The 16,140-nt window shown below is 39.3% G+C and overlaps 1 protein-coding gene across 1 annotated transcript in view; it reads left to right on the forward strand.

Annotated features, from left to right (window-relative positions):
- cad (carbamoyl-phosphate synthetase 2, aspartate transcarbamylase, and dihydroorotase) overlaps positions 1 to 14,747 on the forward strand; it is a 46,824-nt gene extending 32,077 nt beyond the window's left edge. The window contains exons 36-44 of the mRNA XM_041249737.1: positions 1,226 to 1,270; positions 1,963 to 2,138; positions 2,419 to 2,493; positions 3,036 to 3,248; positions 3,449 to 3,574; positions 4,777 to 4,932; positions 7,966 to 8,067; positions 11,037 to 11,131; positions 13,772 to 14,747. Of these exons, the coding sequence (XP_041105671.1) occupies positions 1,226 to 1,270; positions 1,963 to 2,138; positions 2,419 to 2,493; positions 3,036 to 3,248; positions 3,449 to 3,574; positions 4,777 to 4,932; positions 7,966 to 8,067; positions 11,037 to 11,131; positions 13,772 to 13,871 (1,088 nt within the window). The 3' untranslated portion in view covers positions 13,872 to 14,747. The remainder of the gene's footprint in view (positions 1 to 1,225; positions 1,271 to 1,962; positions 2,139 to 2,418; positions 2,494 to 3,035; positions 3,249 to 3,448; positions 3,575 to 4,776; positions 4,933 to 7,965; positions 8,068 to 11,036; positions 11,132 to 13,771) is intronic.
- Positions 14,748 to 16,140: the final 1,393 nt, after the last annotated feature.

Consider the following 16,140-nt stretch of genomic DNA (forward strand, 5'->3'; position numbering starts at 1 on the left):
AATCCATGTACCAAGTACTACTGGACTGTAGATCTGTATTTAACGGTAAACATCTAGGCCAGTTCAAATAATGTAGCTGTCTTACAGGTGCCTCTTGTGACACAATTGAGATTCATATTTCCTACCCTAAAATACTATTCATTCATTTTGTTAAGATTGTGCGTGTTTGTGTGTGTGTGTGTTCTAATCTCTTTAGCTCAACATGCATTGCCACTGGGCACCATGAATTCATTGATAAGCAGCTGTTAACAAGCCTGTTTTGTAGGAATGAGCATGCAGTTTTTATTGAAATAAATACTAATAATAAAATAACAGGTGTATATGTAAAACGTCAAAGGTAGCTTGGACAACATTTGCTTGAACATCCAGTAAATGTGAAGAACAAAAACTGATTTGACTAAATGTGGATATTCTGTTGTGGTGGTGATTTGTATTCTTGGCTAGCTCGCTACCACAATTTTAACTTTTAAACATCTGTCATTTTATGCCATAGTACCAAAATTATTTTCTAGATTTGCCTAATTGCAATAAGCCAGACAAGCCAGACTAGCAGGTGTGCTTAAAGCTTTAATCAGTTTCTATTGTTCTGCAGTATCTTTGTAGTTGATAACATTGTACTGTATGATTCCACCTGCTTTTGCTGTGCACTTGTTTAAGAAGAATTAATGTATCTGGCTGTGAAATTAAATTGCACAATCCATTCAAAATTGTACAATTCCTTATTTAAACCAGCAACAAAAAAAGACACAGGGGTGCAAGAATAACAAAGTAAAACTAAATTTAAAAATAGTTATTAGTGAAAATCCTGAAGACAACCCATGGATCTCTCTGAATATGATCTCTTATAAAGGGTGGAGTTGCTTAGATCTTGTGTCCAAGAACTTCTGTGAGGTTTGCTTTTGTGTCAGTTTCTACTCTTTAGAATTAAAATAGAGGTAACAAGTGCAGATCTTGCTGCTTTCTGCAGATGATACTGTACTCCTGGACAGCCCTTAATTGAGGACTATACAAGTAGATCACCGTGAACATGCTAAAATAAATCCGATGTAGGGTTAATTTTAGGGTCCAGGTGGGCTGTATTTTTATATCTTGAACCCTTGAATACTACTTTTTTTTTAAAACTATAAAGAGTTTTAATGTATATGTGTACATAGATATTTAGTGTGCAGTTGTTCATATGACTAACTTCTGATGTGTTCTGATTTTGCATGCTGATGTTAAACAGCTGAAGATGCAAATGAGAAAGCCTTGAGGAAATCTGTTGAACCAGGTTTGTTTGTAGCTGTGACTGTCCATTCTGTGCCCCTGCATACTTTTCATGCTCTTGTATTTCAGTGTGAGCCTTCTGTCCTAACAGCTGCCTTTTGCTACACATTAACAACTGATCTACACTGTATTAATGTAGCTCTTGCACATTTTTTATTTTTTTTATTTTGGCATGGAGGGGTGTCTCACAACACCTTCTATGGTAGTGGATTTTCCCAAGATGTATGCTATTTATACAGTACGTTTTTTATTGCTAATTTTAAGAATATTGTGCTCAACTATACAGTCTTTTAAAAAAGCAACACACTTATTTTGGGAAAATATATTGTAAATGCAAATGGCAGTGAATGTCATTTGGAATAGGTGGATAAGTAAAAACCAGGATGTTGTAGTAGGTGGCTGTGTAGCTGAATTTAAGGCTTTTGGGTGGATGCAGTAACCTAATTTTGAACGCTGGGTCAAATAAGGAACCTTAAAGCTTGATTTAAAATAGTTGTACTAACACACTTTGACTGTGCCTCCAGATAGCTTGCAAACTACAAGAATTGATAAGCTTAACATGTTGTTGCGAGTGCTTTTTTATTATTATTTGTTTGGCATTCTTTGAAACTCCAAACTTCTTGCAGTGACTGCAAGAACCTCCAAGGTATTTGTAACTCTAAACACTGTTCATGTAATATTTTATCCCCTATGAAGCAATTGCAGAATGTTCACCTTGGCTGGACAACTACGTGCACCCCCCTCCTCTGGATCGCATTCTGTCCCCGCAGAACCTTGCGTCTCAAAGCATTCTCCACCCACAGACTTCCCCTTTGCTGTACCATTTCATAGGACAGCACATCCTGTCTGTCCAGCAGTTTAGTAAGGAGCAGGTAATTGTTGGATAATCTCTTTTTCAGTGTTTTGAGGTTTCTGCATCTTCACTTCCATTGTCTGAAAGTATTGTTTCATTAACAGTACTCTTAAACCACGGAATAATTTGGGAACCATATAAAACTACTGCTACAACCGCAGCCTTAAAAATTGGATACTAGCTGACCTAATGTGGGAATGAGGTGGTCATCTCCAGTATCGCAGAGATGTGACTGACCGTAAAGCTGGACATTTGTACATGTTGCATAGTCTAATGGTGCTTTTTATTCTTTATTCCAGATGTCACACTTGTTCAATGTTGCCCATAACCTTCGCTTGATGGTTCAGAAAGAAAGAAGTGTGGATATTTTAAAAGTAAACTGTCTTTTTAAATATTTTTCATATAATAATCTTAATATTTCTTTCACAATCATTTTTTTTTTTTACATAGGTTTGGTTTTAACTGTGCTTTTGGAATTACCATTAAGCTAAACGGTACCCATATGTGTGACTAATATATACATTTTGCAAGTAAGTTAAGCATATGTGCACTGCAAAGTATATGCTATTCGGATGTAACTTTTCATAATGTAGAACCTGAACTGGGTGACAGTTGGTAGTTACAGTACACTGGAAAATATCTTCATTTTTAATTTCAAGTAAAAAGTTCTGAAAAAAAAACTAACATCTACATGTCGCCTTTCCTAATCTAAATTTATGCAAAATTGGAGCACAGTGAGAAACGTATTGTATGTCTTAAGTTTTTGTTTTTTAAAAACTAATAAACTCAAATATCAATAAGATATTTGTTTGCTTTTTCTAACAAATCCTTCAGTCTGCATGCGTGTCTTCTTACACTGGTGTAGGGATACTGGTTTGAGATTGGACGCGAGGATGTTGTTTTGTGTGCCTTGCAGGGTAAAGTGATGGCTTCAATGTTCTATGAGGTCAGCACGCGGACCAGCAGCTCCTTCTCTGCTGCTATGCAGCGTCTGGGGGGCTCTGTTGTCCATTTCTCAGAGTTAACGTCCTCCACACAAAAAGGGGAATCTCTGGCTGACTCTGTGCAAACCATGAGCTGCTACGCGGACGTGCTGGTGTTGCGCCACCCCCAGCCAGGGGCTGTCGAGGTGAGGAGCTCTTGAAGGGTTAAGGGGGTGGCGGGTAGGTTGTGAATATGTAAGTCGTTGCAGCTTATTTGATAACTAACCCAATATCACATGAAAAGTGCTTGAATTCATATTAAGGGGTCAACTCTACTTCAAATGTGCTGTTTGTACATGATAGAGCATTCTGTTGCAAACACTTAACACTGTTTAAACCTGTTAAGAGTGCTGCCAAGCTTTGTCGGAAGCCTGTGATCAACGCTGGAGATGGTGTGGGGGAACATCCGACTCAAGCCTTGCTTGATGTCTTCACAATCAGGGAGGAGCTGGGCACTGTCAACGGCATGACGGTAATTTCATTTATTCCTATTGTTTGATTTCTATGTATTTATTTAGGTACAATAACAACGCAAATTATAGAATAAAAAAATGGGTTATGGAAAGACTATGGGGTGATTTTATTGCCCGTTTATCTTCTCTCATAACCCCAAAAATATCGTGGCATCCCTGAATAGATCGATGTCTACTCTTTACAAGATTTTAATGAGCAAAACATCTCCAAGTATAGTGTTTTCTAGGAAAGCAGTCCAACTGAGGATGGGGGATGGGGGGGGTTGACTGATAACCTGATCACTACATTTATTGGTATCCCTGTGTGGCAATGTGCCCCGCCCCTTTGTGTGTTTGTGTGGTGTGTTAATGTTGGTGTATAGGTATTGGTGTATGGAATATAAATGGGTCTGTGTAGCACGAATGATTTAAAATATATAGCTGTATTTAGGCATGAGGATTGCACAGCACTTCACGTGCAAGTAAAATGTAATATGTGAGCACAGGAAATTGCACTTAATTCACGTGCAGTTGTACCAAGACTCCGATTGAATGATTGATTAGCAGTTGAGTCTTGGTACAGCTACATCAAAGCAGCATGTTTTCACTCGCTCGGGGTTGTGTGTTCGTAAGTGGAGAACGGGTGTGGAGAGGAGAGATTTAAAAACAAATACTACTTGTGCGAGGGGTCCTGCACGATACTTGGTTGGGTTCGTCCACTTCTGTTGTCTGTTAGTACGTTTTGTTTGTCTATTTATTTTGGCTACTAGTGCCATGTCCTGTGTTTATCTTTCAAACCTTTTATATAATGTTCTGTTTAATTATTAAATGCTGAGCGCAGCGAAGCACTCAGCTTCACCAAACTCCACGTCTCTGTCTATTCCGTGTTGGTCCCTGTTTCTGGTCTGACGTCACCCACTACAGCCGTCTTTGTTAACCTTAAAATAGATATTTGTCTTTAGAAATATGCTAAATACCAATGTTGAATGACTGGGTAAAGCATTTGTTCTGTTTCTTACTGCCAATAGTGTTCAATGTAGCATTGTTGTTTGCCAGAAACCAGTTTTTGAGGGCAAAATTGAGAAAATGTCATTACCGTTTTCTCTTTCCATATTCGGTGTTGGTACTATGTAATGCACAAACCATGTGTGTGTTTGTGTGTCTTTTTATTTATATATAGATAAAGATATAGGTAGAAAAGCTGTTCCTGTTGTGTGTTTAGATCACGATGGTTGGAGACCTGAAGCATGGACGGACCGTCCATTCCCTGGCCAAGCTTCTGACCCAGTACAGGATCACTCTGCGCTATGTTGCCCCAAAGAACCTGCACATGCCTACAGAGATCATCAAGTTTGTGGCCGCGAAAGGAATCAAGCAGGTTAGTGTGTATTTTATTTTTTTATTTACTGGATGTTTTTACAAAAAAAAAAAAAAAAAAAACGTTTACGTGGATTATGACAGACAACATGTATTGTATGATGATTGCTGTGTTGTTTTTTTTTTTATTTTTTATAATAGTTGTAGGTGGTTCTGTGGGTGATTATACAATTGCAACTCAGAACTGTAGGGTAAGTTCTGTACATCGTTTGAGATGTTCTTCACCCCCAGAATGCTAAAGGGTCATGAACATGTACCATTTGTAAAGGAATACCCGTCACCACTGTGTTCAAGTGACCCTGTAGGGAATTCCAGACAACCAGCTACAGAAAGATTAAAGTTGGACCACTGAGTAGCTGTTTGGCCCGTTGTTCCTTTTCTTTAATTCGTTTTCTTTTGGCGGAACAATTTATGTATTTCGGACATGATATTTTGAAATCAAACCAATCGATAAATGTAACTAATTCAGTGCTTTACCCTTTTTTTGCGCGGCTTGTTGTATGTTAAGTCTAAACCACGGCAACCATTGAGGGACAAATGGAAAGGTGCTTGAGTGCTTTTTGACAATAATGAATTTGGCAGAATGTGTTCTGTTTTTAATATAAATAAGTTAATATGACGTTAGGACAGGTGTTACAATATACAAACATAAGGAGTATAAGCAATGTTCAAGAAAATTGAAAATTGTCTCTAAATCTTGGATTCCTCAAAACAGCCACCCTCTGCCTTAATAACAGCCTCACAAACACGAGGCATTCGGTTAACAAGTTTCAGCAGGAAATCACCTGACATGTCTTCCCAGCTCTTCTGCAGCAATTCCCAGAGATGTAGGGCATTTGTGGGTAGCTGTGCTTTGACTCTTCTGTCCAGTTTGTCCCATACAAGTTCTATGGGATTGAGGTCTGGAGACTGGGCAGGCCAGGTCATTAGATTGAGTTGTCGTTCACTTTCCTTCTTCGCCAGATAGTTCTTGCACAACTTTGAGGTGTGTTTCGGATCATTATCTTGCTGAAGAATGAAGGACTGCTCAACTAGCCATAATCCTGATGGAATGGCATGCCTCTGAAGTATGCTATGATAGCCATGCTGATTGAGGTTGCCATGGACTTGGTAAAAATCACCAACTCTGTCACCAGCAAAGCAACCCCAGACCATGACACTGCCTCCTCCATGCTTGACAGTGGGAACCACACATGCAAAACTCATGCACTCACTCTCTCTGCTTTTGGTTGGACCCAAATATTTCAAATTTTGAATCATCGGTCCACAAGACCGACTTCCACTACTCAAACCTCCAGTTTCTGTGTTTTTTGGCCCAGGCAAGTCTCTTCCTCTTATTCTGCACTCTTAACAATGGTTCTTCCAGTTAGGCCAGCTTCACGCAATCTCCTCTGAACAGTTGATGTTGAAACTCATTTAGCTGAGCTTTTATTTCAGGGGCAGTTAATCACCGGTTGCACAGACTTGTGACTCGATTGAACTTGTTCTCTGATTCTGAGGTCACCCTTGGCCTGCCTGACCTTGTTCGGTCCTCATGAGTGCCAGTTTCTTCAAATCGTTTGATAGTCTTGGCCACAGCAGTTACAGACACTTGCAAAGTTCTTGCGATTTGTCTTAAAGATTGACCTTCATTTCTTAAAGTAATTACAGACTCTTTTCTCTTCTTTTGCTTAACTAAGCGTATTGTGCCATTTTCTGCTCCCTTCCATTCAGGAATGACAAACTTGTGCCTATGCTACCTATATTTATAGTAATCATGGACCCTCACCTGTTAACAATAATTGGTGACAAAAGGTTAATTAGGTAACATGCTAGTTAACTCGGAGAACATCTAACAAAGACACTTTTATACTTAGGCCAGTGTTCTAACACAGTGTTACACACATTTCAGACTTTTAACTGACTTGGGCTTCAGACTGAAATCCCCTTGCTTTGGGTGACCATTTCACTGAAATTGACAAGATTTACATTTTCATTTAAAAATTAAATGTTTGAATGCAGTTCACTTATGATTATCAGCTTATACAAGTACATGTATCATCTAATGCAATATTAAGTGTTTATATACAAGTTTATACAGTTAAAAGCATAGATAATTATGAAAAACCTGGTTTCAAGCAGGTGTACTCAGACTTTTGACTGATACTGTATAGATAGATAGATATTGTGTTTTGTTCACAGTTTTGTTACTGTTGTCTTTGTATAGGGTACCCTTTGGACTTGCACAGCCTTGTTACTTGTTTTAAACAAATAGTGACTTCAATTTGAACAGTACGTGGTCTGAAATTATTTTGTTCACAAAAATTAATTGGACCTGACAGCCGCAGAATAAATGGACTGCAAAGGGTTAATATGGGGGGGGGGGGGGGGGGGGGGGGGGTCTTTGTCTTTAACAGATCTTTGTCTTTAAGTATAAATACAGATGCGTCACGGGGTGCCCCACCCTATGTATATTGGTAATACCATTAATGATAACATTGTATTTTGTATTTGTATATGATTTCTGTGTGTGTCATACATCTATATATATATATATATATATATATATATATATATATATATATATATATATATATATATATATATATATATATATATATATATATATTATTGTGTGCACACTATGGCTGAGGGGTAATAAGATCATTACTAGCTAGTTAACCCCTCGGACAGAATATAAAAGACCTGCAGTTTTGGCTGCAACGGGTTGATTGTGTTCAGAGTGCAGAATGGTAGCGGAGAGAAAGGAGGTAATTAAAACTATTGCTATTCATGCTGGTTTGCACCAGTGTGATGCTTGTTTGATTATTAAAGTTATTTGTTTGTTCTTTTGTCCAATGTGCCCTTTTTGTTTGAAAGTGTTTTGTTTTGTAAACCTGTTTGTTTCTATTTAATAAAAAGCTGAGCACCGTAGCACCTCAGTTTGCCCCACCATTACTTGTTTTGGTTTCATTACCCCTAAAGCCATCCTATTCACAAGATGTTAATGTGTTTCAGTTGCAAGGAGTAATGTACCGTACTGTGCTGTTCATAGGAAGAGTTTGATAGCATCGAGGAGGCTCTTCCTGACACTGATGTGCTGTACATGACAAGGATTCAGAAGGAGAGATTTGCTTCAGAGGCAGAATACAAGGCAGTGAGTATTTTATTTGAAGTTCTTTCTCTCTCATTTATTTTTTTACTGCTGCAATACAGCCCTACAGCTATGGCCCAAAATTTTGCATCGCCTAGAATTTAAAATAAAAAGTGTGTGTGTGTGTGTATCGATCGATCGATGACATACACACAGTGCCTATAGAAAGTCTACACCCCCTTGAACTTTTTTCACATTTTGTTGTGTCAGTGTCTCAGAGGATTTTTTTTCCACATATCTATACACCATACTCCACACTGTTAAGGGGAAAAAAGTTTTTATTGAGAAAACAATTATATTTAAAAAATACAAAACTGAAAGATCATAATTGGATAAGTCTCAGTCACCCTGAGTTAATACTTGGTGGAAGCACCTTTGGCAGCAATTACAGCTGTGAGTTTGTTGGGATAGGTCTCTACCAACTTTGCACACCTAGATTTGGCAATGTTTGACCATTCTTCTTTACAAAACTGTTGAAGCTCTGTCAAGTTCCTTGGGGAGCCTTGATGGACAACAATCTTCAAGTCATGCCACAAATTTTAGATTGGATTTAGGTCGGGGCTCTGACTGGGCCACTCAAGGACATTTACCTTTTTGTTCCTTAGCCACTCCAGTGTAGCTTTGGCTGTGTGCTTTGGGTCGTTGTCATGCTGAAAGGTGAACTTCCGTCCCAGTTTCAGCTTTCTTGCAGAGGGCAGCAGGTTTTCCTCAAGGACTTCTTTGTACTTTGCTCTATTCATTTTCCCTTCTATCCTGACAAGTGCCCCAGTCCCTGCTAATGAGAAACATCCCCATAACATGATGCTGCCACCACCATGCTTCACAATAGGAATGGTGTTTTTTGGGTGATGCGCTATGTTGGGTTTGTACCAAACATAACGCTTTGCAGTTAAGCCAAAAAGTTTCATTTTAGTTTCATCAGACAACAAAACTTTTTGCCACATGGTTACAGAATCTCCTGAGTGTTTTTTTGCATACTTCAAGTGGGATTCAGGGTGGGCTTTCTTGAGTAATGGCTTCCTTCTTGCCACCCTACCATATAGGCCAGATTTGTGGAGTGCTTGGGATATTGTTGTCGCATGCACTTTGACCAGTCTTGGCCGTAAAAGCCTGTAGCTCTTGCAAATATGCCATTGGCCTCTTGGTAGCCTCTCTGATCAGTCTTCTTGCTCGGTCATCCAGTTTGGAGGGACGGCCTGATCTAGGCAGGGTCTTGGTGGTGCCATACACCTTCCACTTCTTAATAATTGTCTTGACTGTGTTCCAATGGATATTCAAGGCCTTTATTTTTTTTATACCCATCCCCTGATCTGTGCCTTTGAACAACTTTCTCAGAGTTCTTTTGAAAGCTCATGGTTGAGTCTTTGCTTTGAAATGCACTACCCAGCAAATGGAACCTACAGGTTGTGTGATTTTGAAGGCGATCGGTTACACCTGAGCTAATTTAGGATTGCTGGCGGGGGGGGGGGGGGGGGGGGGGGGGGGGGGGGGGGGACACTTACACAACCAAGCTATTTCAGTTTTTATTTTTAATTAATTTTGTACAAATTTCTGGAATATATATATATATATATATTATTGTAGGTATTTTATTTATCATGTAATCAAATAATGAAAAAAAAAACATTACAGAAAGTTTACTGGAAACCATAATAGAACAGTATTTCATGTTATATTTAGAAATGTGTCATTGACGTATATGGGATTTTACAAAGCGGTATGTAATTCAATATGGTAACATTATTCGGCAGGTTTCATTCAGCTTTATGAAGCAAAAGTATTTAGTTCTATAGGGTGATGCAAAACTTTTGACCACGGCTATACATTTCTTTAGAAATAAAACCTCTGTTCACACTTCCTGAAAATACATTATGGTTTAGGCTGCTGGGGCACAATTCACATGTGAATGCAACCTGAGAATTTTCATTTTGTTTTCTGGTCAACAGGGTTTATGAACCCTCATGTCTGTCAAAATGTCACTGCATCTGTTGGGTAAATGGCATAGTGGCAAGCAAGCAGTGTTTTGTTAGGCTCATCTGTCACTCACAGCTCTCTGCATGATCAAGGGCCGTGTATAGTCTTTTATCTAAATTTCCCCAATAAAGATTGATGGTTTTAAAATCCACAACAGTGCAATCTGAAAAACCAAATAGAATCCTGAGACCAACTTGCAATTAGTTGGTGTTGACTCTTATCTCCATCAAAATGAAATATTGTGTTATTGAGTAATACATATCATTGATTTGGGTCAAATGACAAGAGAAAATAAAGCAAACATTGCATATTTGAGGGACAATACCATAGACGAGAGCTCTATCTACTCACTAAACCACACAGCGTCTAGCCAGTGTGTAGTTCTCACTGCATATATACTCAAGCCAACTCCTAATACTTCGTATACTGTAGGGCACTTTATTTTGATTCAAGCTTTGCCCTGTTGCACATCTCAGATGCTTCCATAAAGGCACTCAAGAACCAGCGAGAGGGTACTCCTTGTCACACCTCTTTTAAATGTTGTGGAAGTTCAGATATTTTACACGTTTGACGGAACTGAAAACTACAAAAGCTGAAAATTAAGAATTGTCTTATAAAGTACATATCTATTTCCTAAGTAAAGAATTTTGCATTGAAAAGATTGGAGTGTGTCTGTACTTTGGGGAACCACTGTATCTCAAGAACAGCTTTATTCGGTTGTAATGAAGCTTGGTTCTAATATCCTCATAGATAAAATGGGAGCTGTAGCAGTCCAGAGATGATTGACAAAGAGGAGTATAGTCCAGTAAAATGTATTGCCTCCTTCTCTTCTGATGTCCTGAAACATTCTATGGAGTAACAGGATCTGAGGATACATGCTGGCACCTGCCCCTTACATTTTCATATGTACAGCAGTGTTATGTGATCGATATACAGTAGGTTGTGGTCAATCTTCTTTTTCATGACACTGTTATCACCTTTCCCACTTGACTATCCAGTGCTTTGGGCAGTTTATCCTGACTCCACACATCATGACTCGAGCCAAGGGGAAGATGGTGGTCATGCATCCTTTACCCAGAGTGAATGAGATCAGGTAGGCAACAGTGGGCTTTGCTGGAAACCCATACTTTATTTCCACTTTTTCAAGCAATTTATTTGGAAAGCTATTTTATTGGCAACTTTTAGATCTTGGTAGTGTATTGGAACACTATTACAGTGATAGAAATAATTAAATGTACATTGTTTGTCTTCGCCATTAGTGAGAGTGATATCTGTCATCATGAAAAACAATTCCTTTGAAAGTGCTGGTACTAGTACACTTTTTTGTAATTTTAGTTGACAATTAAGGCTTTTGAATGAATTATATTTCCTTATAATGTGAGTGGTATTCTTATCAATATTTGCTCATGTTAAATTATTATTTATTTATTTGGCAGACGCCTTTATCCAAGGCGACTTAAAGGTGTTACCGAGCAATACAAGGTTACAATGCAAGCTTTAGATAGACACATAGTTTACAGAAAGTGCAACTAATACCACAAAAAAACAATATGAACAAGGATGCAGAAAGTTAAGATTACAACAAATTATATCAACAATGACATAACAGTATTGCAATAGTGAGAATCCAGTAGTGTGGTGCGTAGATCAGGGGAAGTCCAGTGCATATTGCAAGGGGCAGATCTAGAGGTGCAGTCTAAACAGGTGGGTCTTGAAGAGGCGGCAGAAGGCTGAAAGAGATGGTTCCACCAATGAGGGGCTAGGGAAGAGAAGGGCACTGGAGGATGGAGAGTGGAGGGAAGGCATGACCAGTCGGCCAGCAGAGGTGTAGCAGAGAGGGCGACAGGTGTAGGGAGACACGAGGGATTGGAGGAGGGTGTAGTGAGTGGGTGTAGAGTGAGAAGAGGAGTCGTCTCAGGACAGAGAGACCTGTAGAGAGAGGGCAGGGAGAAGAGAGCCATGCCAGGAAACCTGGAAGGAATGGTTAGAGAGAGGAGGAAAACCAGTCAAGAGCAGAACATGAGTCCCAGGTCAGAGAAAGAGTAGAGGAGAATAGCGTGATGAACAGTGTCAAAGGCAGAGGAGAGGTCAAGGAGAATAGAACAGAGGAGGGAGGCAGTCGGAGCAGAGAGGAGAGTCAGTTAGAGGAGGAGGATGGAACCCAGATTGAAGAGGGTCAAGCAGAGAGTGCTTGGTGAGGAGGATGCCAGCTAGCGGTGGACAGCTTTCTCAAGAGTTTTGGAGAGGAACAGGAGGAGAGACAGAACAATAGTTCTGGGCAGAGGAAGGGTCAGCTGAAGGTTTCTTAAGAATGAGGGAGGGAAAGGCACCAGAGAGCAGAAAGGTGTTATTGAAGGAGATAAAAGGAAGAGTTGTAGGTTCTTTCAGTCCATTACCCCCACATTTCTTTTAACCTTTTGCGGTCCTATGTCGGACCAGGTCCAAGATTACAATTTTTCCTTTCCGGTCCGATGTCGCGCCGAGCAGGCGCTGAATAAATGGACCGCAAAGGGTTAAAGGGGATCCCGGAGCAAGGAACAAAGGTCTTGAGTCAGATAGGTATGAAAGTTGAGAATTGCGGGATGTGTCTGAGTGATGAGGAAAGGTGGTCTGGATAATAGCTTCTGAATGTTGTTCTCAATGCATGTATACTGGCAAAGTCATCAGCTGTAATGGATGAGTATCTGGGAGGGGGCGGAGGTTTGAGGGGGGAGGAAAAGTCAGAAGGGTTATTAGTGGAGGACAGGGTGAGATTGATAATAAGAGTATAGCAGAGGTGGGGGCTGTTGAGAAGGAGAGGAGGCACTAGTAGTGGTCTAAATCGGAGGGTAGCTTGGATCTCTTCCATCTCCTCTCACCAGTGCACAGCTCATTACGGGATGAGCGGTTTGAAGGATAGCCAGGGCTGGGTGGTGGTGGTGCTGGTGGTTGTGGTGTGGGGGAGGAACGAGCAGGACGGGAGGCGATAGGACAAAAGAAATCAAGAGTTGCGGTGAGAGAGGAAGAATCTCATGGTGGCACAGTGCCAAAAGTAGAATGAGTCAATAGGGGAAGAAGGGAGAGAACAGGAAGTAAAGGTGGTTGGGAGAAAAGTGAGTGTAGATTTTGGTGAAAAGAGAAGAGGGTAGAATAGGCAAGGAGATGACAGTTTAGAGAGATGAGACATGGGCAAAGATTAAGTCAGCCTTGTTGCAGGCTGACTGGCAGTTTTAGAGGGCACCAGAGAGAGCGAGATAGCAGGAGGAAGTAGCAGGGGGTGGGGGGAGGGGTAGAGAGATCAGGTTGGAAGGGTTAGAGAAGTGCTAGTGAGAGTGAGAGGAGAACGACTGAGATAGGAGATGGATAGAATGGACAAATGAGCTCTACTGTTTTGCTGTCAACCTATATAGCCATGTAACAACAGTTACCATCACCTGGTAGCACTAATTAACTCAGGAATTAATGTTATCTTAGCAGCACATAAATGGCACAATCTGTTTTAATGGACCAACTGGACAATCCTAGAGGTATACATATGCCAGGGCATGGCCCATATTGGGTTCTAGTGAGGATATAGATATATCCCATTCCGAGTGCCAGTTGTAGATAGCATATTCTGGTCCCCTGGACTGATTTTTAACCCGGTTTCAGAGGTGAAGTACTTTCCAGCACCCAGGGCAAGCACCACAAGTGGAATGGTGTTGGAGCACCTCTGTCTAATATTCTCTTGCCTTTTTCTCTTTCCACTTTGCAGTGTTGAAGTGGACACCGACCCTAGAGCTGCTTACTTTAGACAAGCTGAAAACGGAATGTACATCAGGATGGCTTTGTTGGCAACAGTCCTTGGAAGATAATACAGAAATAATCATAATGAAGCTACAGTTGCCTGCTGGACCAATTTATGAATCTTTTTTTTCTGGTGAGAAAAACCTTGTATTGAATGTTACAATTCAGGGTTTTGTGCGTAAGATTACATGGAATATTCTGACAATATTGCTTTTTAAATACAGCCCTGTAATTTTCACTTTTTTCTTTCTTTCTGATCCTAAATGATGGGTTGTCTATATATGTTACAAATAGAACAGGTTTGGGACATTAGTTGGTCCAAACAAATCCTCCATTTCATTACTGAAGATGTGGAGCTTGGGTTTACTGTATGTTTCACACTACATCTCATTCCTAGCTAATGGTTAGAATTAGTCAGATTTGCTTAAGACCTGGTCAGATCATATCAAGTTGCACAGTTATGAAAACCTAAATGATATGCAGAAATATTTACTTCTGTTATGAATAAGCAAAACACCAAAACAAATCAGTATTACATTATTGTAGCAGATAGGGTTAACACCACCACAACTGCCATAAATAAATCATGAAAATGATGACTGCCCTGCTGTTTATCTTACATGGAATAAGTATATTGCTTGTTTTTAACTAGTAATACCCTCTCCCTGAATAGGGGATGCATAAATCTGGATTGGATGGGGAATTTTGAAAAGTTCCCCAATGGACACAGTGTAGCTTCTCAAAACTGAATGACTTTGCCCTGTTTTACATAGTGGTTAATTTTCTAAACAACTACAAGGATGTATGTAATGGCTGTATTAATAAACACAACTTTCTTTGTATGTGTTTTTTGTGAACCAGAACTGTTTAGACCCACTGAAAACATTTCTTAAACACTGATGTATGCTTTTATTCATATTATTAAAGACTGAACTTCATTTGAAGTAATGCTGGTTTGTGTTTTTTTTTTTAATTATCAAATTGTATCTTGTTGATTTTTATAGTGCTGTGTTACTAGCTAACAAATGTAAAATGTAAAAGGAAATGTAGGTTCTTTTAAAGTCAGTAGACTTTATATACTTGGCAGACCTTAACCAGAAACCTATTTTTTGGGGTAACATGAAAGATATCATAGTCATTCCACATTTAGTAGTAAGAGGATCATATTTGGGGTACCAATAATAATAATGTGGATATATTTAAAGAGATTAATTTATTTTAAAGTAGTTCAGATATCCAGAAAGTGACACAAAAGCTGTGTCAACACAACAGTGGTTCTGTAAACAAGTACAGGTGTCATTAAGTGACACAGTAACTGAGGTACCTTTGTTAGGATTATACTTACTGTAAGAGGTTTGTATTGTGAAGCAAAATTGACAGTACAACATAGCTCATTGTTAGTAACCAAAATAGTTATTGAATGAAGACTAAATAAATTATATATATATATATATATTATATATATATATATATATATATATATATATATATATAAGTCATTCTCATTCTCTCATACTGTAGGCTGGGGGAGGGGGGGGGGTCAAATGTATCGTGATACATATCTTATCGCGACCAGCACGTTGCGATTTATAGTGTTTTTCATGGAGAATGGAAAGTAGACTATCAGTTAAGTGGATGCCGACTTCATGTTTTCAGTTCTGTGGAAACTGGCAAAATGTAACAGTACTCCACTTTGACCTGTGAAGCAAAACTGCCGCCATATTGTGGTCACGTGACTTTGGTTTCCGCGTAACCTGGAGGTACAGACCTAATGTTCTATATACAATTATGTTCTATAGGTTAACTTTCGTCATGGGTATTTATTGGCAGCGATTTTGCAAAGCTAGTGGTCGTCCTTTTGATGTGTTAATGCATTCTTATGAGACTATTTAATTACAAGCTGCTGTTTCCTGGTACATACTGACTCCAGGTGCTGTAAACAAAACTGAACCTGTGTCTCGTAGCAATCGGACCACGTGACCCAAAGCAAAAGAACCAGATTATCTCTTGTGCTGTTTGAAATATGTGCATGTCCTGAATTATTGCAAATACAATGGGGAACAGTGCTAATTCTTAATAAAAATATATCTAAAAATACGTTTAATATTTTTTTTTCTAAAAAGTGTAGCTCAGCCATTTAGACCACAAGCTAATGAACGGTGTTTGCTAGTTGTGCAGCTTCAACTGGGCAGTCTGTGGTCCTATTTTGTCCAGTGATCAAACTTCACTATCCGTTATTTAACTACATTAAATGCATTTTATTATTCTTTTACGTGAAACAAGTCGGCTAAAACCGGTAAAAAGGAATGGAAATATGCACCAGCATGTCCGCATGCC

Source organism: Polyodon spathula, chromosome 5 (assembly GCF_017654505.1).
Source record: "Polyodon spathula isolate WHYD16114869_AA chromosome 5, ASM1765450v1, whole genome shotgun sequence".
Lineage (NCBI taxonomy): Eukaryota > Metazoa > Chordata > Actinopteri > Acipenseriformes > Polyodontidae > Polyodon > Polyodon spathula.